The sequence below is a fragment of the Periplaneta americana genome, chromosome 13, assembly GCF_040183065.1.
Source record: "Periplaneta americana isolate PAMFEO1 chromosome 13, P.americana_PAMFEO1_priV1, whole genome shotgun sequence".
NCBI classification, from domain to species: Eukaryota; Metazoa; Arthropoda; class Insecta; order Blattodea; family Blattidae; genus Periplaneta; species Periplaneta americana.
Window position 1 is genome coordinate 56,690,008 of NC_091129.1, and position 25,537 is coordinate 56,715,544.

A 25,537-nucleotide genomic window follows, 5' to 3' on the forward strand; every position below is an offset into this window, starting at 1 on the left:
AATCCATTTTAATATTATCCTCCCATCTACGTCTCGGCCTCCCCAAAGGTCTTTTTCCCTCTGGTCTCCCAACTAACACTCTATATGCATTTCTGGATTCGCCCATACGTGCTACATGCCCTGCCCATCGCAAACGTCTGGATTTAATGTTCCTAATTATGTCAGGTAAAGAATACAATGCGTGCAGTTCTGCGCTGTGTAACTTTCTCCATTCTCCTGTAACTTCATCCCTCTTAGCCCCAAATATTTTCCTACGCACCTTATTCTCAAACACCCTTAACCTATGTTCCTCTCTCAGAGTGAGAGTCCAAGTTTCACAACCATAGAGAAAAACCGGTAATATAACTGTTTTATAAATTCTAACTTTAAGATTTTTTGACAGCAGACTAGATGATAAAAGCTTCTCAACCGAATAATAACACGCATTTCCCATATTTATTCTGCGTTTAATTTCCTTCCAAGTGTCATTTATATTTGTTACTGTTGCTCCAAGATATTTGAATTTTTCCATCCCTTCGAAGGATAAATCTCCAATTTTTATATTTCCATTTCGTACAATATTCTGGTCACGAGACGTAATCATATACTTTATCTTTTCGGGATTTACTTCCAAACCGATCACTTTACTTGCTTCAAGTAAAATTTCCGTGTTTTCCCTAATCGTTTGTGAATTTTCTCCTAACATATTCACGTCATCTGCATAGACAAGAAGCTGATGTAACCCGTTCAATTCCAAACCCTGCCTGTTATCCTGAACTTTCCTAATGGCATATTCTAAAGCGAAATTAAAAGGTAAAGGTGATAGTGCATCTCCCTGCTTTAGCCCGCAGTGAATTGGAAAAGCATCAGATAGAAACTGACCCATATGGACTCTGCTGTATGTTTCACTGAGACACATTTTAATTAATCGAACTAGTTTCTTGGGAATACCAAATTCAATAAGAATATCATATAATACTTCCCTCTTAATCGAGTCATATGCCTTTTTGAAATCTACGAATAACTGATGTACTGTACCCTTATACTCCCATTTTTTCTCCATTATCTGTCAAATACAAAAAGTCTGATCTATTACGCCTAAAACCACACTGATGGATCTCCAATAATTTCATCTACAATAATTCTTCATCTAATTCAAAATTACACACAACAATAAACCATTTCTAATCACACAAAAATAGCAGACTGACTTCCTAATTTAATTTAATCCCAATGTCTAATTTGAAATAACAGCATTTACTACTACCACCATACACTTCAAACTAATCATTATTTTTTTTTTTTTTCACCACTGGAAGAAAAAATTGCGCAACTGTACTTCTCATGCATTACAACTGCAGTTTCCTATCAATTAGTAAATATTATATCCTAACACTTGAAAGTGAATACTGGTAGGCCCTACCATAATTTGAAAAAGAGGAAGGGAGAATTTAGACCTCCTTGAAAATGCTTAATTATAAATTCAGAGAAATGGAACATAATAGTCTACCTTAATTTATTCCAATATCTTATTATAATAAGTGAAAAGGGTACAGAGTACATGTAAAATGTATTATGTTTCTTTAATTTATTTTCGAAAATGTTTGCTGTATGAATTCAAGTACAGGGAAGACAGTGTCTCAATTTATATGTAATATCTTTTAATGCTAAAAATGACAATCATTTATTTTAACATAATTAAGATACAGAAGTTTGGAAATTGCATTCACTATTCATTAATATTGTACGAAGCATATTAATAAGCAACATGAATCCTTTAAATGCTCCAAATCTCAATGTCAATCAAGTATTCTGCTACGATTCTGTAGTACAAAATACCGCTCCTATGTTCCTATCAGCAGAATTGGCATTATGTGGGAACAAGTCAAGAACAGTATTTTGTGTGTTATATATGCCATATTGTACAGTACCGGTATCTATTACGTAATCATTGGAAAAGACACCATCAAACAAAAGGATAGACGGAAATACGGAAGAATAGTTGGATGAATAACTTGATGTACGAATAAATTGATACTGTATATGGAGTGTGGAAGATGAATGGGTAGATAAGTAGATGAAGAGCATGTATTATGATAAGTGCTCTAACGGATGATTGAGTAGATGAATAAATGGTTGGATGGATGAATAGATGGATTGACAGAATGGACAATGATGACAGAATGAGTGGATGAATAGATGGACAGGTGGGTGGGGAGGCAGGCAGGCAGGCAGAGGTGATGGATGGATGAATGGACAGGTAGCCAGCCAGACAGACAAATGAATAAATGACTGAATGAACTGAGTATGTGAGTGAGTTCGTGAGCAAATTAAAATTACTCACAATGGCATGGGATAAGTCCCGATGAGCTGTCCATTTGAAGCATTAATAACTGCAAGCTTGGAGTTCTTCTGACAACTCTCCCACAGTGTTAACAATACAAATCTTGTTCCACTCGCTAATAGCACTAGATCTCTGCAATCAACATTCAAGTGCGCGATCTCTGTAAGAGTCCACAGATCCTGCACTATTACAGCACCGTCTCGGACAAAAAGAATACTTCTCCCCTGCACAAGAAACTTCCTCATTGAAATTTTCTTGTCCACAGGAATGTCGAGATCAGAAGTATGCATGGAAATTATGTCTCCATATGTTGATCCTTGCTGCGTTGGCCATGAACAAAGTCTAACACTGGTCTGATCCGCAATGAGCAGAGCATGTCTGTGTGTATACACAGAGTCAGGGCTTGCAGGCGTCACCACTACCTGAGCAACCCATCCACTGGCAGGTAATGTCGTCAGCAACTGTCCTGAACTCAAGCACCATAATTTTGCCGTTCTGCAACAGTAATATTGATTCATAATAGTTTATTGTAATGGTGGCCTCTCTTTAAGTGCTAATAAAAATTGCCATACCGTAGCTGATTATTTAGTTGAATAGAAGAAATATAATATCGAATAATTTAGGTTTGGATATAATACCAGTTTCACATAAAATACTTTTACGCATCATAGGCGTAATCTAATTTAAGTTTTTTTTGTTACCAGTAAAATACATCGGCTATCGGTATTTTTATATTACTCATAGATCACAGACCGGTACCAAATAAAACTTATATTAATTAATGTAAGATTGTATTAAGACAGCTTTATAAAGTGAGAGAAAGAAAATAAACTTCACACCAGCGTAGCTCAGTCGGCTAAGGCACTTGCCTGCCAATCCGAGTTGTATGTGTATGTATGTATTTATTCTCACTGCAAATGGGTATATAACCGGTGGCAGTGGTAACTAATTACACTCAATAATGACAATTAATAATAAACACAACTAATAAAAAACAATGATTAATAATAATAATAATAATAATAATAATAATAATAATAATAATAATAATAATAATAATAACAAGGAGCATCCTAAATTAAATGAATTGGTTCGGGTGTGAATTCAATTCCCGCTTTGGCTGATTACCTTGTTGGATTTTTTCCGAGGTTTTCCCCAAATCGTCATGGCAAATTCCCGGCTTCATCTTGCTAAATACCATCTTGCTATCACCAATTCCATTGACGCTAAATAACCCAGTAGTTGATAAAATGTCGTTAAATAACCAAGTAAAAAATAAAAATAAGAAAAATAAAAAAAGTAAAGCTTAGCTGGAAATTAGTTCTTATTAACAACAGATTTTTACAATGGTTCACCCACTTATTTTCAGGAATAATAGATATTTGGAGTAAGTTTTTTCCTTTTTATTTAATTTATAGGCTTGTGTTTGGGTATCACATATACAGAGTGATTCAGTGACTATGTTACAAACTCTTAGGCGCAATTCACACAGAGAAGACATGGCTCGGACATCGGGCGGAGGCATGATGGCTTTTTGAGTCTCTCCCGTGTAAAGAAATGCATCAATGCACACAGAGAGGAAGAGATGGGGGCACGCCACTCCAAAGCTGGCAGTTTGCCAATTTCAAGTCACGAAGCAACATGTGGTGTCTGACTGTAAAAGAAAATTGGCGACGATTTTGAATTTAATATTCAATTTTGTGAAGAGATGGTGTAATATGGTATAGAAACATTGGTAGGACATTATATAAAAATTCTGGAAACGGTCGAGATATATGTTCAATTCTTTCATCACATCTTCTACTCCAAAATATCTGAGAACTTGCTTTGAATGTCCTACAACTTTGCAAAATCAACATCAGACTTTATTATAATTACATTCCTCATCACCGTACCTCTTCCTATTTATCCTCTTTCACCATACCAGTTTGTCGCCTATGGAACTTCTTACCTCGTCATGTCAGGGATTGCCAAACAGTTAATCAATTTAAATTAAGAATTAAAATTACATACTTTTACACGGAATTGATTCATGAGTGTTAGTCGAATTTAATAGGTTATTCTAGGTGTTTGTATAAATTATCATTTAGGCCTATTATAAAGTGGAAAGAGGATATAAATAATTGTAATTACTTAATTATGTATCATGTTTAGTCAATATTTCATTGTATAGTAATTATGTAAGCTCCTTAATGTGCAAGATAATGATTTTATATTTAAATATTACAACGTTTTATTGTTTCAATTTATATTTCACTTCTGGAAGTGTGGAAGAGAAGGCCTCATGGCCATAACTCTACCAGAATGAATGAATGACTGAATAAATAAATAAATACATGAATAAATCAGTAAATACAGTAAATGAATGAATGAAGATGAATGAATGAATGAATGAATGAATGAATGAATGAATGACTAAGATATGCCATACATTCTTCTTTTTTTCAACCACTAGGGGTTCACACAAAATCTTATCTGTTTTTTAATATTAGCAAGTTATACGAGAGCCAGGGCATCCTCATCGTCTGAAAAATTACATTACGAAAGCTGTGCGACATGCAAGTGTTGCAAGGGTTTTTGACTCTTCATTATGCTTTGCTCACACCATGTCCGCGTCATGTCTCCGTCCGACGTCCGAGTCACGTCCTGTCTACGTCTTCTCCGTGTGAATTGAGCCTTATGGATGGTAGAGAAGACAATTATGAACAACTTTCACATAGGAACGTATGTCCGGAAACATTCTGTTTGGTAGTTATAAGCCTAGATATGTTAGTCAGTGGAACCAGCTAGAATCGAACTCAAGGCCAGTTGGTTATTTCTCACAAACATGAATCGTAAATGATATTTTAACTGATTAAACCTTGTAACTTTCCTTCATTGCCTTTTGCTCTTCCATAAATGAAATGCATGAGCAAGTTGCGAAGAAAGTTTCAAGATTTAATCAGTCAAAATACCATTTACGATGCCAATTAGCTTATACCATGTTTATGAGAAATCACCAACGTTTGCAGGAACAGGTCGTCTGCAACCAAACTTGAAAAGGATGGCCTTGAGTTCGATTCTAGCTGGTTGCACTGACTAACACATCTAGGTCTGTAACTACCGAACAGAACGTTTCCGAACATAGGTTCCTATATGAAAGTTGTTCATTTATTGTCTCCTCTGTCATCCCTAAGAGTTTATAACAAAGTCACTGAATCACTCTGTATAATTCTCTATTTACTAATGTAATAATTCCAACTTTCCCACTGTACCAATAATTTCTTCACTTCTCTTTTAACTATTGCACATTATCCATTATACAGAGTCCTAGCAAACATTTCGAGTGTTTCTGTGAGCTGACCAGCGGCAGGTTCCCCTCACCCCTCCCCATTACCGCCACTGCTTGTATCAGCGAACTCATGGCGTTTCGCTAGATTAAAACATACGAACTATGTTGAGTTTTTAAAAATTGGACTTCTCCATTTTATGACTATGACTAATTTCTAAAGAAGTCGATTCGACTATTTTCACAAGTCCATCTCCCCTTATTTGCATGGTTGCTGAATTCCCTGATTTTAGCTTATTTTATCACTCCTGACTGGTGTTTATGTTATCCTTCACGCACTAGCTCTTATTATGTAGGTGTCAAGAGGTAGGGAATGAAGAAAAAAAGAGATAGAGACAATGTGAAAGCCACATACATGATGAATCCTAATCTGAAATCAGCTCTGTTAGTCGTCCTTGACAGACAGCAGAAAAGATATGCAGTGAGTCAGCTAGAAATTAGTGTAATTTATTATATTGTGTTATATTTTGCATTGTATGAACGTGTACACATTTTGAAAATGTACATATGGAAAAAAAAATCATGTGGCAGAACAAGAAAAACCTTAGATGTAACGGTAAATTTTCTGACCATCCAGTTGCTTATAAAAAATAATAATAAATTAGGGAACCGGTTTAATGAAACATGTTTTGTGGATGATGTGATGTGAATTATGTAATTCCAGCAGTTACTGTGTGAAGGGTGTGAATATAATATAATACGTAAATTTTAATCTGGCAAAGCACCGTGAGTTTGAGGATGCAAGCAGCAATGGTAGTGGGGGTACCTGCTGCTGTTGGCCGACAGAAACACTGGGAACTTTCATTGGGACTCACTGTATAATATCATCATCTTCGTCCAAGCCAATTCTGAGAAACTGTTTATATTTAAATTTTCTCATTCCAAATCTTCACTCTTTCGTCCAGGTATATTTATATCTTACCCCCAGAGCCTTCATTACTGCTTTTAAGATTATTTTCATTATCCACAGTTAATTCCCGATTTACCATGCAAATCGTCTGTAGCTGCATTTAGATCAGCAACAGGCCATGACTGTTAGGCCAAGCACCTGCATAGAATTGGAATATATCAGTCCCCTAACTGCCCATTGTGCAACTCAAATCAAGAAATGGATTCGGAATATCTCAAAATCTGTACATCATATGGCTGACCATGACAATATCTTTGAAAAATATTGGAGTGCAAGAGGTCAAATGACTTTATTGTCAAATGCCTGGCATTAGAAAACAGCAGCCGCAACAACTTCTTCTTCTTCTTCTTCTTCTTCTTCCCTAGTATACCACTATCGTGGTGTTAGGGGATTTCCTCGGATACATCTACTATATTGTACTCTATCCTCTGTCGGTCTATTTAACTGGCTCCATATCTCTCCTCTCTTAGATGCTATTCGTTTTATTTCTTCTTCCCATGTTGTCCTTGGTCTTCCTACTGGATTTCTTCCTATGGGTCTAGCTTCCATGAACTGGCGTACTTTCCTATCTACATCCATCCTTTTAACATGTCCAAACCATGACAGTTGTTTATCTTCTATTGTCTTTTGGATTGACTGTATTCTTAAATCTTCTCTTATCCTTTCATTTCCTACTCTATCTCTTCGTGTTTTCTTTACAATTCTTCTCAAACTTTTCATTTGCATTGCATTTATCATACTTGTATCACTGTTAGCCATAGTCCAACTTTCACTCCCATATGTAAGGATTGGTTCTATTACATTCTTTACATTCTTGTTTTAGTTTTCTTTTCTACTTCTTTTCCTAATACACATCTACTTAATGAATAATAAGCTTTTGTAGTTTTCTGAATTCTCTTGCGTATTTCTTCTTGTATTTTTCCAGATTGATGTATCACTGTTCCCAAATATTCATAACTTTCCACCTGGTGTAGCTGTTTTCCCTCGCTTTCAATCTTAATCTCCTTTATCTGATCTTCTGTCCTTGCTATCATCATAACTTTAGTCTTATTATAATTTAGTCTCATTCCTCTTTCCTTCAATGTTTCTACCCATTCTATAACAGCTTGTTGAAGTTTGTGTTCAGCATCGGCTATTAGTACTAAGTCATCTGCGTATGCTAAGGCCTGACAGTATATTGGTCTTAAATTCCATATTCCTACTACTGATTTTGCTGTTCTTGCTTTGCAGGTCTTCATCACCTCATCCATAACTGTTATAAATAGCAGAGGGCTTAACCAGTCTCCTTGCTTTACTCCTTTTTCCATCGGAAAAGGTCTAGAAGTTATACCCTTTAATCTCACAATACCTTCAGTTTTCTTAAAAGTGGCCTTTATTACTCTTATTAGTTTATCTGGTATTTTCTTTTTGTATAAAACTTTCCATATCTCTTCCCTTGGTACCGAATCAAAAGCTGCCTGTAGATCCAGGAATACTAAGAACGCTGATTTTCATTTACTTATCCATTTATCCGTAATATTTCTTAAGGCAAAAATCTGGTCTTGTGTTTGTCTTCCCGGTCTGAATCCGGCTTGTTCATCTTCTAGATCCTAACAACAACAACAACAACAACAACAACAACAACAACAACAACAACACCAGCAGCAGCAGCAGCAGCAGCAGCAGCAACAACAACAACAACAACAACAACAACAACAACAACAAACACTTTCTTTAAAACATTCCATTTAATATTTATATTTGAACTTAGTGCAAGCAGTGATTCAAGGAAGTAGCAGTATAATTTCCTGAGACTGTCCTCTTGCAATAAGTGGGTTTTAAAACATTTCTTTTGTTGATTGTTTGAGATTTTGCTTTTCTTCAACCGTCTACATGGGATATATATTTTAGATGCTACTAGGAAGTGGTCTGTTGATGTCATACCTCCGATAAATTCTTATGTCTTGCACCCTCGAAGACAATAATTATATTTATCAATATGTAGCCAATAATACATCGATAACTTCGGCTGGCATATGTATATTTTATGAATATCACTTTTATGTCGTAACCTTTAATGAATTAAATGTCGTAGAATGTAGCATTCTTCTTCCATTTTTCTTTAATACATACTACATATTATTCAGCACATACTCTGTGTATACCAGTGGCGAATCTAAGGTGTAAATATTGGGTAGACTGTAAAAATCTGCTTACTTTGTATGTCGGCTTTTCTATCAACATTTTTGTGACACAGACTCCACAAGAAAATGATAACCACTCATTTTATCCCCCAAACAGAATACAGATATTACAATGTAACTTGTCTCAGAGCACCCTGTTAGCCAAGGATATTTCTTATACCATGAAAATAAAAAATTTCTATTTTGTTTTCCTCCATCCATAAGTTTAATATGTAGATGTGGTGTCGATCTCTTTCTTTGTAAGCACATTTTGTTTCTTATATCCAACATGAAAACAGTTTCTCTTTTAATTCTACAAATAATGATCTCAGTATGCGCCATTTTACACAAAATATGTAACACACACACGCATGCACTTTTGATTAAAATAACACTCAACATCGAAGAGTATTCACAGAACACCAATATAGCGCGACATATTATTGTGACACAGAGACTAGCCGCATTTCGCACTGAACTGTAGCGAAATCATACCTCCTCCCCGGTTCCCCCTCACGTTTGAGCCATCATAGCAGAGCCTTCTGCCACAAACCTCGCACTGAACTCTTTATCCTGGAATAACTGCCAGTAGTGAACTTAATACATGGAAGGATCGGACTTAAACCAAGTGTTGATACATCGTTATTATGAACTTATAGGCTTGCTATTATTAGATATTAAGTATAATAACTCAATTTTTTTTTTGGGCCACTGGTGTATACATATACATATACATATAGGATATATATATGTGTATATATATATATATATATATATATATATATATATATATGTATATATACATATAATCGTCATTATATGCTCTCATGTATTAGACCCCAGTGAATTTTTTTTTTAGTAGGTTACTTTATGACAATTTATCAACATCTTAGGTTTAGCGTCTGAATGGGATGAAGGTGATCATGCTGGTGAAATGAGCCCGGGGTCCATCACCGATAGTTACCCAGCATTTAGGTAAATGAATTCTCATCCTCACAGATAGTCAAAATGCTCTAAAAACACTTTCTTCAGACCAGGTGAAATCAAAACTGGTATGAGATTGCCTGAATGGCGTGATAGCCCTGTCTTCTCATAACAAGCTAGACTGTGGTGGGTACCAGGGCATCAAGGCATTCAAGGAAATGAATATGCAGATCAACTGGCCAAAAAGGGTACGAAGATACCCTTTGTTGGACCTGAACCCGTTGTTGGAATCAGTTTACTCACTGCCAAAACCTCGGTTAAGACATGGATTAAGGAAAGACACCAAATTAGGTGTAAATCCTATCTTGAACAAAAACTGGCCAGGAAACTGGTCTTAGGTCCAAACAACTCTCTCTCCTAATCTCTGCTCAAATTGGACAGAAAAGAAATGAGAAGCGTAGTTGCATTAATTACTGGTCATGGCCACTTCAGGAAACACCTACAGACAGTGGGACGCTATAAAGAGGAACCCAACTGTCGAATGTGCAAACAAGAGGAAGAGACTACCTCACATATCCTGTTTGACCTAGAAAGGAAAAGATTTTCCCTTTTCATAACAAGGGAAGATTTAGGAATGGACACTAATGTTGAAGCCAAAATACTGTTGCTAGTCAAAGAACACATTTTGGAAGACAATGCTAGTATCCATTCCAATGGGGATGCTTAATAAGCCTTTTAGGCTGACATGCAGGAGGCCTTTAAAACACCTTAAAGAACTCTCGTAACCTAACCTACCCAGCATTTGCTCATATTGGGTTGAGAGAAAACCTCAACCAGGTAACTTGCCCCAACCAGAATCGAACCCGGACCACCTGGTTTCGCGGTCAGATGTGCTGTTACTCCAGAGGTCTGGACGTGAATCTGTTTGGAGCCAGTCCAGAAGGCTATAGATAGTACTCTTACCACTGGACTAACTGTCCAACATGCTTGTAACTTGTTCACAAGAAATTTTAGTTGCTAAATAATATATATACAGAGTGGATGAGATGAAACACCACTGTGGTTGGAGAAAACCAGTCGGTTGCGAGCCTGGACCTGCTCTTGGGTTTTATGGCTCTGTTTACCCTCATAATAAATCCTGCTTTCTTCAGCTTTCAGTATTTTGTTGAGTGTTCAAAGTAATTATGTGTATGCTATTATAAATCAAAGCTATATGAATAAAAATACGCGGGAGGTTAGGATCGATAATGATGCAGTCTACACTGGCCATGCGAGCATGTTTGATGAGCATGTTCCTGGCCGGGAGCCGAATTGAAAGTTCCGTACAAGGTATAAATGTCCAGTACCAAGGACAAAGAGAAATCTTCACTTTCCTCTCGAAAATCGAAACCAGATCGATGAACTTACAATCAAGAAAATAAAAATATAAACAGGGAAACAAAATAAGTTAATAAGTATGTGCAGTACATTGGTAAATATAGAGATATGCAAGTAAAGTAGAGTGGAGAAATGCATCACATATAAGATACCAGTAACAGTTGTCTCCAGCTTTAATGCGCAATGAATTGGATCTTGGTTAACATTTAAGTGAAGACTGGATATGTCCAGAATGGCAGCAAATACAAAGACAGAACTCATTTATTACCACAAGGTAGGAATTGCATCCAAACTTCAATACTAGACATAAATTCATACCTGTCACGAGAGCCACTGCACATCAGATCAATCTCAGTAGCAATGTTGAGACACGTAACATTGTCAGTGTGGCCGATGTACTCCTGCAGAAGATTCATATTGATGTCGTCTAGCAACCAGGAAGTAACAACGCCTCCATAGTGGCCGACCCCCAGTACACAACCATCACGTGAAACACTTAGGCGAAACACTTCGTATGGCACATCAACCATCATGACTGGCTTCAGATCATCCACTCTCCAAGCCCTTATGCACTTGTGGATACCTGGAAGTTCCAAACAGCAAAAAATTGAGATCTAAGAGTGCGAAAGACCTATTGAGTCAATGAAAAAGTGAACGGCATTATTAGGAATTTATACACAAATATTAATAAATGGAAGCGGGAGAGAGAGGGAGAGAGAGAGGGAGGGAGAGAGAGAGAGAGAGAGCGAGAGAGAAGAGAGGCAAACGAAAGTACACCCGTGATTGCTCAATTGGGTTCATTGTACGTAAAACTCCCAGGGAAGTAAGGATGAGATACTATGGAGTCAAAAAAGTCAGATCCCTGACACTATACATCATAAACCATTCCCCAAACACTAGCAGGAATCCTACCAGCAGTCTCCATCTGGCTTGATCTGTGGAATTCCACAGATATCATCGAGGGATATAGCAAAATGCCACTTGTTATGGGTTTACTTGAACTGTTTATTTCTAAAACTCCACAAGTGACAAAAACAAAACTTCTGAGAAATCAATTTGGTTTCATTACTTTTATTTTTATTGTCAAAATGTATTTAACAAGTGGTATTAGTTGTTAAATATGAGGTTTACTCACCATTAGTTGTGTTTTATAATATATATAAAGTCTCCCAAAAAATTAAATTAATTAGGATGTTATGGGGTTTTTCCAACAAACAAACTGAAACTAAGCAAATCATTATTTATTTGTCTTTTTCCAAGTATAAGAGTGAATGAAAGTAAGTACTGGTATGAACAAACTTTATAATCTATGTAAAAACTGCAGTATAAAATCACAAAAAATATTAGTTTTTTCTGTTGCAACAGACATTTTTCTTATCAGGACTTATTATTTTTCTAGTCTTCGCTTCCACTGTCATTATTATCTTTGTTGGTGGTAGGCCATATGTACAGTTCTGTTAGAATCCTTTTACTTTAAAATATGTATGTTAAGAACTTTCTTGTGTTAAAATTTAACATACCTTGTTAACATGTTTCGACCTATTTTCGGTCATCTTCGGAACTGGTCGTTGTTGGTCTTGGCGCCTCTTGTTTCCTTTGTGGGTGCGTTCGTAGTGTAGAGTCAAAGAGTGTATGTATTTTGCTTTACCCAGTAGGTACTGAAAAATGTTCTTAAGGTCCTTCATTTTTTTAACATTGATTGGTAGCCTCGAGCTGTTATAAGCTAGATCTGTTGGCAGTTCAAACGGTAAATTTTCAGCACAAACACTTTTCTCAGGAATTCGAATAGTGAATACTTTTGCCGGTACAATGCTGTCAATGAACTCTTTACAAAGAACTTTACCTTTTTTGTTCATTGCAGTGAAAAAACTCATTCACCTTCGAAATTTCAAACTGTACCTTTTTATTCTTTGGTACACCACGGCCATAAGATGAATCAGACATGCTATTATAAAATTTTCGCCACCAAGCTTTGAAGTTAACCACATCATTAGCTGTGACTTGTTTTACCTTGAACTTAGACGAGTTCTCAATAATCCTCATTAGCAACATTTTCATCACTTGAACTAACCATCTTGTAACAAAATACTCAAAACAGATATAGTAATAGTAAGGACAACACTTAATCAACAATAGACAGAACAAAACACTGATCCGGCTGTGACTGAAATCAGCTGTTGGGTGCGTTAGTGCTGCTGTCAGCTAGTGTGGCAAACTAGTTTATTTGAAAAACACCATATGTGATGTTAGTTGTGCGGTTTTTACAATAAATGTATATTTCTTGTCCAATTTTTTATATGTTACAGTCATGCTAGATATAAGGTTTTTATATCAAAAGATGTGCATTCATGCTGGCAATCAAAATCCACAAAAAACCCGCATTTTGTAAAAAATGTCGGTTGTGGTGTTTTTTACAATAAACAATTCACATAGCGTCCCTCGCCAGTACTAGGAACATCCCTGTCCCCAAACCATAAATCAGCACATTCCCCTCTGGCTAGGTCTTGGCTTTTCGAGGGCCAGATGAGGGACTGATACATGCACTTACGCACTCATTGGTCCATTTTGCGTACAATAAATGCAATGCTTTTCCAAGCGAGACAGGTGACTTAGATGGAATTCGTACCGTAAACCTAATGCTGATATGTGGGCCATCTGCCTCAGCTCTGACTGAACAGGTCCCATCCCAAGACGAGTACCTGATGAACTGGGAGTCCCAAGCCCTTAAATCCTGTACCAGTATCAGCTTGAAGGTTCATACTACCTGCAAGACTTCACCTCAGCCTATTTTTAACTATCACAATGTCAGAGGTAAAAAGAGAGGGAGGTGGAGAGTGTTGGTGGAATGAAAGAAGGATACGAACATACCCCGAGAAAACCTCTCTTCAACATCTGATTTGCCACCACGAATTTTATCACGCCAGGGACCGAACCTGAGCTACTGTAATGGAAGTCCACTGTGCTAGCATAGAGTTGTCATCTTCACCAAAGCTCGTATGCTTCTCCTGAAACTATAATTATATTAATATTGAATAACTTTATGAACACCTTCCAACAGGCCGTCATATTTTGTGATTCCAGAACTGCAATAGAAATAATAGCCAAAATTCATGATCCGAAAACAAACCAGGTGAAGAACATTCAAAATGAAATTAACAAGACGATCATTACATACATATACATTATACCATTTCACTGTAGCCTTGGTGGTAATGAAAGGTAATTAAAGGGCAGATTTACTCGTAAAAAAAGGGACCGAAATTCGACAATTAAGTAAATAAACAATTTCTTATTTTGGTATTAACATACCATGAATGGCAAATTCAAGGTTGAATTTTATTGAAATATCTCAATCAAGTTTTGTTGTGAGGCAAAACTCATCAGTACCAGATGGACCAAGAAGAGATGCTGTCATAATCTTCCGGATGACTACTGGGCATGACTTTCGGCTGCCCACTTATACCGAATCTCTATCCTCCCAACTTCAGAGTGTCTTTTGTTTCATGAAAGTGGTTCTATCATAAACAAAGAACATTTAACTAAACGTACAAAATTAAGTGATTGTGGTCAGAACTTAATGATATTGTATTGGGAAGCAAGATGGCAAATGACAATATGTCAAGTGCTGCAACATTAAAATAATAATAATAATAATAATAATAATAATAATAATAATAATAATAATAATAATAATAATAATAGTAATAATAATAATAATAGTAATTATTATTATTATTATTACTATTATTAAATTAAAAGTAGAGTGGAATGAAGAGTGTTGATAGAATGAAATCTGTATTCCTTAGGGAAATGGGGGATCACCGAGAAAACCCATCATTTTCCAATCTTGTCCACTACAAGCATCACTTTAGTTAGTGTTGGGGATCAAACTTGTGGAATTAGAAGCCCATACTACAACACTGAAATACCAGATAGGTTAGTAAATTAATAATAAAGTGCGTGGATGCATTAGATGCTTTGCAACATCCAGTTTTGACTTGGTATAGGGTACTGACAAAATTTATGTTTTATTTGGTTAAAATAATTGAATTTTCTTTATCTACTTATCTATCATGGATATTCCTTCCCATAGCACGAATATAAGCACGGCTATTAGCTGAAGTTATTTTTTAATTTTGATCATTATTGTATCATTTTATTTCGTTATATGGTACATAGTACGTATGGAATTTTGATAAAGCTGAAGATTTTCACGGACATACATGTTATCAGCATCCCTGATAGAGCTGGGGACAGAGCGAGTAGAACTGTTGAATAACTCTGTTCTAGCGGTTTAATGTGCTTGGCGCAGAGCACCAGAATTACTCGGTTAACCGTAGCCATTACTGGTCAGTTCAAACGTTCGAACAGAGTTCACGTGTTTCACTTAATTCTAGCAGGCAACGACATAGGTACTATTGTTTTAAATATATTCTCCTGCTGGACAAATTATTTCCGACAGGAGATATCCCCAAGGCGGGCTGAAATTTTTTGAGAGGAATTCTCCAATATATGACCTATCAAGTGGGCCTAATGAACATTGACAGTCTTTACATATTACTGTAGAGAGAGATAAATAAATCGTCTGGCCTTAATTAAGGATGACCACGAAGATCCGGAAATTAATAGAAAATAAAAATATAATTAATAATAATAATAATAATAATAATGAATTATTATTATTATTATTATTATTATTATTATTATTATTATTATTATTACTATATTACGATGTGCATTACATTTTTCTTGTGTTTATTGGAGTTATATTATCTCACCAGTCATCATTTTATTTGTATTTATTTATATGATTTATGTTAGCTAATTACTTTGATTTATCAATAATATTACTCTTTTCCAAAGAAAACATGATTGTATGGAAGGCTAATCATGTTATAAAATAAATAAGCATTATATTCTTCAGTTCAAGGTTACACATTTTATTGATTATTTTATACACTTTCCGTAATAATAAATAATTCTGTGCGTTATTTTTTAAATGCTTTAGGCAGCGCTTCATGGAGCCTGTGTCTTTCTATCTTCCTTTTTACTTATCTGCAGCGTTTAGCATTTACCTCCCATGTTAACTTATTAGCCATTACTATTATAAATTATTTTATCATTTTATTTTGTCTGTCATATATAACAACACTGAAGGTTAATTAGGCCGTTCATATAAAATAACTCCAAAAATAGCTGTAATCACTCAAATAAAATTTGCAACAGTCAATTTGCAAAAGCACTTTACTACAACACTTTTAAAACACGCTTGGTTTCACTTTCAAAGTACATTCTAAAATCAACTCAATCCAAATTTTAAATCTGCCACCACAAATTTGTACTCGGTACTGAACTCTGATCAACTGAGTAATGACGTCACAGTATTTGCTCCGAACTGAACTGCTCCATCCCCAGCCCTAATCCCTGACACTGAAAAAATTATTTTTTACATATGTATGTATCATTAACATGTATGAGTTCAGCGATTTATTTTAAACTATGGAACGATTTGTTCACATATTCAGTATTCACCAATTAATTCAACAGGAATTAATGCACATAAAATGTAATAATTTTTACTCAAATTCAGTGACTCATCGTGGTATAATTTATAGATAGTTGCGGTCAACGTACATACAGTATCTATAAATGATACATTTTGAAAACTGCCTTCAAATCACGCAATATAGATTTAATCCCGACATAAAAAGAAACAAGTAACGAAATATGTGGGAGTTCCTTTTTACCCAATGAAATTACGAATAAAATGTAACTATACACAAGATCAGTTATTATTAGGTTGCATGCTGACTGTCATCATCATTCATAATATACACAGCTTAAGGTCCAATTACACACAATTGTTCCATGTCAGTTCCGTGAACGATCATTCCAAGTGTCATATTTATACATAATGGAGGTGGAACCAGGCCTTGTCCGAGTAAATGTCACTATTTCAATGTGAAGTCAGATGACACACATCAAAATGATACTCTCTACTGAAGATTTAGCTATAATATCAATACTATTATTGAAGAAGAAACAGAATAACAAAGGAAAAGAAGGTTTAGTATGCACCCACTTTGGAGAAATTGTGAAACAAAGGAGAAAATTTCTTATTTACAAACACTTTATTAAAGATGACCTAAAGTTTCATGAATAGGTACTGGTACTTCAGAAGGACGCAATGTTTGTTCAATATGTTAGTCACTAACATCTAAGCAACATACACATTTTAAAAGGCCAATTTCACCACGAGTACGCGACTAGCTGTATTTTTTTAGTTGGTTATTTAACGACGCTGTATCAACTACGAGGTTATTTAGCACCGCTGAGATTGGTGATAGCGAGATGGTATTTGGCGAGATGAGGCCGAGGATTCGCCATAGATTACCTGGCATTCACCTTACGGTTGGGGAAAACCTCGGAAAAACCCAACCAGGTAATAAGCCCAAGCGGGGACCGAACCCATGCCCGAACGCAACTTTAGGCTGGCAGCGAAAATGTGGTTCAAGTAGGCGTCCATGAATAATAAATATGCTTTTCATTTATTACACCAAAGTAAGCATTACAACATTCTTATAACTAGTGTCATTTGAAAGACAAACAGTGAATGTTTTACTCTAAATATGGTGGTATGCCAGTACCAGTACTGCAACTTACTCGAAATCAGTTCTGTCCATTTCTTCATAATTTTCATTTACATTACACAAAGAGATAATTATAGTATACAGCACTGGTACTGATATGCCTTTAAAATTCGTTTGTGACAGAGAAACTAATACATTGGGAAAACATTTGTCAACATTTCTGTTAGTACCGGTATGTAAAGAAGAGAGACAAAATGTTAGTTGTAATATTAATAACAGAATTTTAGATTTTTCGAGTGACGTAGACCTACTTTAGCCCATTCTGTTTTGGAACTTCATTACAAGCAAAATACCTAATTAAATCACAACTGTTCAGACTGTACCATATAACCCTCCGAAGTTATTTTTCATAACATAATGCATAATAAACAGTCATAAGTCCTTGATAACTTTACTGATTTCTTATTTATTTTACATCATCTACAAGTTCTTTATTACCAACAAAAAAAATAGATCTACTTTACAGACGTTCAGAATGCAATCCACAACAGTTATGTGGACCACTTGTACTTGATTGATTTTAAAGTTTTCACTGCTAAAGACTGAAGACCACTGATCTAGCCTACGTATATCTTGATTCACACTTACCTGCTAAAACATATCCATTACAGAAAGCAACATCACGGACGTCTGAACAGTGAAAACATTTTGGGGCAAAGTTTCTGTGCTGGAAAGCTGTCCCATTTTTTAAATGTTTCAGAGTTCGGATGCCTTCAATATATTGACTTTTCCAGTCTAATGCTTGGCAATCAAATCCATCTCGCATACAAGCCTTGTGCCATACAACTTGTAGGCCACAAATTACCCTAAAAACAAAAAGAAACGTTTAACACTGCATCTAAATTCTAAATGAAGGAGCATGCTCAAATATATGATGAATAGATTGTCGAGAAACCATAACACGAAAACCCAGCTCGGCAGAACTACTCTCCAAGTTCCATTAACGCAGAGAGCTTCCTATCAATAATATGCAGCGCAGTATTGGTAGTATAATAAAATTCAACATTCTACAAATTAGTAACATAAAATATAACTATATAAAAGCAATAAGACATAATTTACTTACCAAATTAAGAAAGGAGATGCCGAAACTGCCTTGTAGCACTAGTGGTGGAGTGTGATTTGAAGACCTATGGTTTTGTCGCTGTAACAGGTTTGTCACTGGTTTCGATTATGACTATAGTTCCAAAATTACAACTCCGAGAAATCGCCATCTCCAACCGATATATGACTCATAGTGATGGTGACTGATGTACGTATATGTGACAGCTCCAGAGTACAGAGAATACTGCAAGTCAGAAGATTAACTTGAAGGACTACATAACTGGAATCAAATTAATTATCATCGCACTTGAAAGATTGTCGGCAACTCTTTGATACTGAAGTACAATGCACTTGCTATATTCTTCCATCAATGATTCACTTGATCATTTGTAAATATTCTTGGGCGAATATCTGTTCCCACACACCACGATAACACAGTTCAGAGAGTGTTTTTTTTTTAGTTTACTCGCATCGCTGATCACTATTGTTGATAGAAGACATGACACTTATATCAATTCAATTTGCAGAAGAGTGATAAAGATAAAGATATGTTAGCTCGTGATGAGAAACATTCATAATTGCCAACAATTATCCGAACACAAAATCACAATATGACAAAATTGCTATTATCTGTCACAGCGATTTTCTGGAGATGTGATGAAAAAACTATATCACACCCCACCTCTATGTTGCACTTGTTTAAGAAGTTACACATCACTCATTGCAGTTCCCGTTGAGAAATGAAGGGAGGACGTTTTCCCAAATGCTGTATTTCAGTTCGTCATGTAAGTTTGATGAAGAAATGCAAACTCACACTCCCTTTCCAACAGAATTATGCGACAGCACATACAGCCAATTATTCTATGGACGAACTTCATAGACACAGAGTATCTGAAGACAGAATTATCAATAGGAATTCATGGCCCCTCGATTCCCCGACCTACCCCTTTCTGAATTTTAACTCTAGTAAACACTAAAAGACAAAGCACATAGAAATAATTTACAGTAGAACATTAGTTATACTAACCCAGTTCTATGTAATTTTGGCTTGTACGTAATTATGTAAGGTCCTGACAAAATTGCATTTGATTACCGGTACATATACATGAATTCTGAATTGTGTGTAACTGATTGAATGTAATTCCCTTTTTTAAGTATCAAATTTTTTAATCATTTCCCACAATCCTCAAGGTCAGATGTGAGATACAGAGAATTATATAAACAATGTGACATGAAGATCACTGTCTATTTACAACAGTGATAACACAGTTGCGGGACTTGTGCCAATAAGAGAGTGAACTTATACAGCCCAGGCGAATACAGATCTGGCATGCTCCATCTTTACATGCTAGCTTATCTTCTTTCTCACGGAACATGTTCCAAACATTTGAAAACAGTTGCAAGTCACTCAGCATCTGTCTAGTAATCATATGTGACAGAAAAGGATGAGCTACTGGCTAGAAAATAAAGTTAGATTTATAAAAGAAGTTGAGGCAAATCCCAACAAAACAAAAACAAAAAATGCAATAAGTTTGCAATAAACAAATATAATATAAAACATTAATAATGAAGATATCTTAAAGTCTGAGTTCATGATTGAAGAAAAAAATTACTGTAGGCCTATAGTAAATGTTTAAGTGTAAGTTTAATGATATTAAAATAATTACTGATAGTACAAAATAATAAGCAGAAATCACCCCTGAAGGAGTAAAAACCCGTGCTGTCAGGGAGTTATCCAAACATAATTACACATATTTAACAAAGATAAACATAATTATTAGAAACAAAGTGGGGTGGAAAAACTTAAGGATAAATTAACTATAAGAAAAATACGATTTTAATTTTAACAATTTAACTTGTACAAATACATAACTACCCATTAAATAAATACATATTCTTTAAAAATAAATTCCTAATGCTATATTTGAATTTGCTGTCACTAAAATTTTGAAAACCTGGGTATTTTTTCAATTGAATCGGTGAGTTGGAAAAGGGGTCAAGTCCATCATTTTTCAAAATGGAGTTTATTGGCGATACCTGACTGCTATGTCTGTACGCATCGTTTGGTATAACAAAGAGTCATGTCCCGTCCACAGAAGTGTGCGTTAGATTAGTATTGAGTTGGAGAAGGGGTCATGTCCAGAGTTTTTTGTCTCTCCTGAACAATTTACTTTTCAGGATATGACCCCTTTTCCAACTCAACGATTCAATTATTTTGTTACATAACCTTGGACCAAAGTAGATACCACGATTAAGAGTTATGCTTGTGAAACACTTTGGTTTCTCCAGTCGTTATAAAGTCGGATCTTTTAGTTCTGCATTTATGATACAACTTGAATTTATTGCGATTTTTATCTATGAAGTTTAATAAAGTATTATAATAAATTTATCTAATTCTAAGAACATTAAAATCAGCGAATGAAAGTTCGAATGAGTAACCAAGAGGTTTGTTGTTGTTTAGTCAACTGTTCGAAGACAGGTTGAAACCTCATAAGTAACACCAATAAGACATCACTCATGAGGTAACTAAGCCAGGAGATACTGGAGTAGTGTGGCCAGTCCATTTCCTCCTCAATTGCATACATCACTGAATGTAACATATTACATTAATCAGACTTCAGATGTATACAAACAAATTACTTATTGTTCTTCCTCTGACACATATCGTCAAGTGAAGTGTACTGCCTGATAATAGATGTACATATCAGTCGGAGACAAGAGGTTTATTAAGGCATAGGCCCTATTTTAATTATTATTTTCTGAACCAGTATTAGTGGAGTGAGAGTACATTTTATTGGTATGTATGTAATGCATTTACATTAAACATCGAAATTCTAGCCACTTTCTATTTATTAAAACACATTTAGACAAGCTGAAGGAGTCCTTAAGTGCTTCCAGCTCTCTAGGTTTTGTTAAACTGATTCCTAGTCATTCGAAAATTACCTTATTCTCTATTCAAACCTTATTTATATGTATAGTTTTGAGTTGTCAGTAATTTAAATAGTTCCCTGCAGTTATCGTATGTACAAACCAGGTTTTACTGTATATACCCTGAAAGAACTAAAATATAGATCTGGAAAAAGATCACCTCAATTTCTCAATGGGTACTGTAGTGAAAGATATCGTATGTGACTTCTCAAACAGGTGCAACAGATACTTGGAACAAGAAACAGGCAATTTCAGCTTCTCTTTTCTTAACTTGGTTCAGTAAATGATTAACAGCTAATAATAATAATAATAATAATAAATAATAACAATAATAATAATAATAAATCCTGTGCGTGACAGCACATAGAGGGCCAAAGCCTATCTGAATGCTAGCCTCACATCCACATGCCTCATCACAGGTGGACGATTGTCCAATCAGTATGGGGTAATGTGTAGTTAGCATGATGGTCCCCCGCAAACCATTCTAGCTGGCTCTCGCTACCTACTGTAGTTCCAAATTCATCATGGCATTAGGTGAGCACCAGTTCCATATACTAGTCGAAGCTTCATGAGAAACTCTCTCATTTTGCAACACTGATCAATGGCATGATACCAGTGCTGCAGTGCAAGATTTAACTGCTTATATTTAGTAATATAAAATATTTCACATTAATAGTTTGTGGTTTGTCCAATCACCAATACTACACTATATATCACCAACAGAAAGTTCTCTGCATAACCAGAGACTGTGAGCAGCTCGGCCTACAGCCAGGTTCCTACATTGTTGTTTTTATACAAGCTATTTACCCAATATAAAAGGATAACAGGAGAACGATCACGTGAACATTATATGGAGTGGAATGAGACTTTATGCATTTATTTACACTGGTGAAAAAACTTTAAACCAACTTTAATGGTCCATATTAAGAGAACTACTTACCATTATTATGTACGGTAGTTTATATGACATTGTAGAGCAATGTGATTTCAATTAAATTAGGGCTCCCAGATTTCAAAACCATAAACCCGGGACACTGTAGAAAATTTTGGGGATGTGCAAAAGACAATTTTCTAAAGCTGTATGGACATGGTACAATAGAGACAGGGAGTAACTTAGATTTATGATTCAAGGTACACACATGTATCAGTAATAAATGAAATAATAGGTCAACACATCAAAAGTTACATTTGACTACTGGTGCGTGTTGCACTAGGAATAAACAATACTTCTCTCGTGAGCGAAACTTTTCTACAAATTTGCTACCTTTGGAGATTGATTCATATAATTCTGAGCATGAAACTTTCTGTAATGTGTCTTTAGGGTAAATATTAATTTTACAATGTACACTTGGAGACTGCTCTTCTCAGCAGTCCAAAAAGAGTTCACAAGTGAGAAAATCATCTCTATTAAAGCATTAGAACCCGATAAAGTAAGACAAAACTGATAAGTTCAATTTTTTTATTTTGTAGGAAAACCAGAACATTTGGCATCCCGAACACTCTGTTTCAGGACAAGGGGGCAGATGTCAGAAATTCAAGACTGTCCTGGCTAAATCGAGATGTCTGGGAGCCTTAAATTAAGGGGGATATACAGGTCTGAGGGTAAAAAAAAATAATTTTTCAATTTTTTTTATATATAAAGATTGTATATTTATCTTTATGTCAGTGAAGGAATTTTTACGATATATACAATATTTTGGTAGATATGACAATAAACGTGCGAGTGTGCGCTTATTAGCTCTCCACACTTAAGATGTGTTTAACTTGTATATTTCAAAACTATTTTTGTGATAACTTGGTAAGTTTTTAAGATATCGCAGTAAGATTTTACATGCAACTATATTTCATACTTGTGAACAAAATGAACTTCAATTATTGCTGAAACATTTATAGTTTATAGATCTAGATTCATTTTCCGGGCTGAGAGGCCGTGGTCTGTTGGTTGGTTTTCTACCAGACGTGAATCTAGATCTATAGACTCCGGCCGTGAAAGCCTACACTACAACATTTACAGTTTATTTAAAAAACATTAAAAATTTAACTTCTCATAAGAAATTTAAAAAAAAAAAATACTTCTATTGTAGACGTTTCGAAGATTGTAGTTCATATTGTTAATTTGACATTCAGGAATAAATAGAAAAAAGAATGGTTCAGAAATATTCATATTTTGTGGATATTATCATAAAAACGGCACATCAGTGCATAAAAGCGGTCACTTTTTTTGTTATGATAATTACTCAATGGTGAAACTTTTAATAAATCGGAAAATGTCTATAATTGCAGAAGCAGTAAATATTGAGCATGTCAAATTGCAAGGTAAAAAATTCATTAGTTGCTGAGAAAAAAATATTGAATTTCCCTAATTTTTAGTGCTCAAACCTGTGTATCCCCCCTTAAATATTCTGTTAATGTTTTAAAATAAATGTACTTACTTACTTATGGCTTTTAAGGAACCTGCAGGTTCATTTCCGTCCTCATATAAGCCCGCCTATCCTGAGCAAGATTAATCCAGTCCCTACCATCATATTCCACCTCCCTCAAATCCATTTTAATATTATCCTCCATCTATGTTTCGGCCTTCCCAAAGGTCTTATTCCTTCCGGCCTCCCAACTAACACTCTATATGCGTTTCTAGATTCACCCAGACGTGCTACATGCCCTGCCCATCTCAAACGTCTGGATTTAATGTTCCTAATTATTATGTCAGGTGAAGAATAAAATGCATGCAGTTCTGATTGTGTAAAGTTCTCTATTCTCCTGTAACTTCATCCCTCCTAGCCCTAAATATTTTCCTAAGCACCTTATTCTCAAACACCCTTAATCTCTGTTCCTCTCTCAAAGTGAGAGTCCAAGTTTCACAACCATACAGAAGAACTGATAATATAATTGTTTCATAAATTCTAACTTTCAGGTTTTTTGAGAGCAGACTGGATGATAAAAACTTCTCAACCGAATAATAACATGCATTTTTCATATTTATTCTGCGTTTAATTTCCTCCCACGTACCATTTATATTTGTTACTGTTGCTCTAGGACAGGGTTTCTCAAATTTTTTTGAAGTGGGAACCACTTTTTTAAGTCAGAACAGTTCCACGGACCACCCTACTCTTTTTCCCTTCGAAAGAAAATGTATCACTTTTGTAGCATCTATATATATAATTTGAACTGGTAATGGAAATTACGGGAAAACGGCTGAACAGATTTTAATAAATGACCCCTCAGTTTGAAGCTTGGAACTCAAAGTTTTTCAGAAAAATAGTAATTTTCAGTGAAATATCAATTTTTCAACATAATTTTCCTATTTTCCAAAATCCATCTGTCATCAGTTTTGAGAACTAGCTAATTGCATTTCAGAATAAAACAAAACACACACTACAGTAAACAATATTACACGAAGGCCATGATCTGCAAGAATGCCGACATATTTAGAGCTCAAATTAAATTGGTTATTAAAAACTTAACTTACTAAAAATAATTTACAGGTTCGATTCTGTGGTGTGTAATTTTCTGGGTACAGCTGTGTATTTGATATTAAAAACTACAAAACTTGAGGTGGTTTGATGACATTATTACCATTAGAAATGAAATATTATTGTAGTTAATGCCATGATGTGACTATTTTTCATTAATTATAAATATTAATGCTATATTGATGATATGAAAGTGAAACGTTTTGGGGTTATATAAGTAGATGTAGAGAATAACTTAAATTAGATTTTGATTTCTATACGGTATTTTACTGAGTGGCGGCTATATAGTATATATAGTATATGTTACTGAAAGCTATAAAACTTACATAAGATAATAATATTATTAAAAATAAAATATTTTTATAGTTATTAATCAAGTGGGGTTGGGTCTTTTTCATATAGGTATTTAATGGCGGTGTGG

The 25,537-nt window shown here is 35.1% G+C and overlaps 1 protein-coding gene across 11 annotated transcripts in view; it reads right to left on the reverse strand.

Moving 5' to 3' along the window:
• The window catches only part of LOC138711960 (F-box/WD repeat-containing protein 2-like), a 61,182-nt gene that overhangs the window by 32,256 nt on the left and 3,389 nt on the right, over window positions 1-25,537 (reverse strand). For 7 of the 11 annotated variants that reach the window (XM_069843271.1, XM_069843273.1, XM_069843272.1 and 4 more), the window contains 3 exons: window positions 18,263-18,480; window positions 11,343-11,607; window positions 2,324-2,818 (listed from right to left, as the gene is read on the reverse strand). In XM_069843271.1, coding sequence (XP_069699372.1) covers window positions 2,324-2,818; window positions 11,343-11,607; window positions 18,263-18,480 — 978 coding nt within the window. Of the gene's footprint in view, window positions 1-2,323; window positions 2,819-11,342; window positions 11,608-18,262; window positions 18,481-18,740; window positions 18,963-25,537 lie in introns of all 11 variants that reach the window. The other 4 variants (XM_069843277.1, XM_069843276.1, XM_069843275.1 and 1 more) reach the window with 1 other exon arrangement.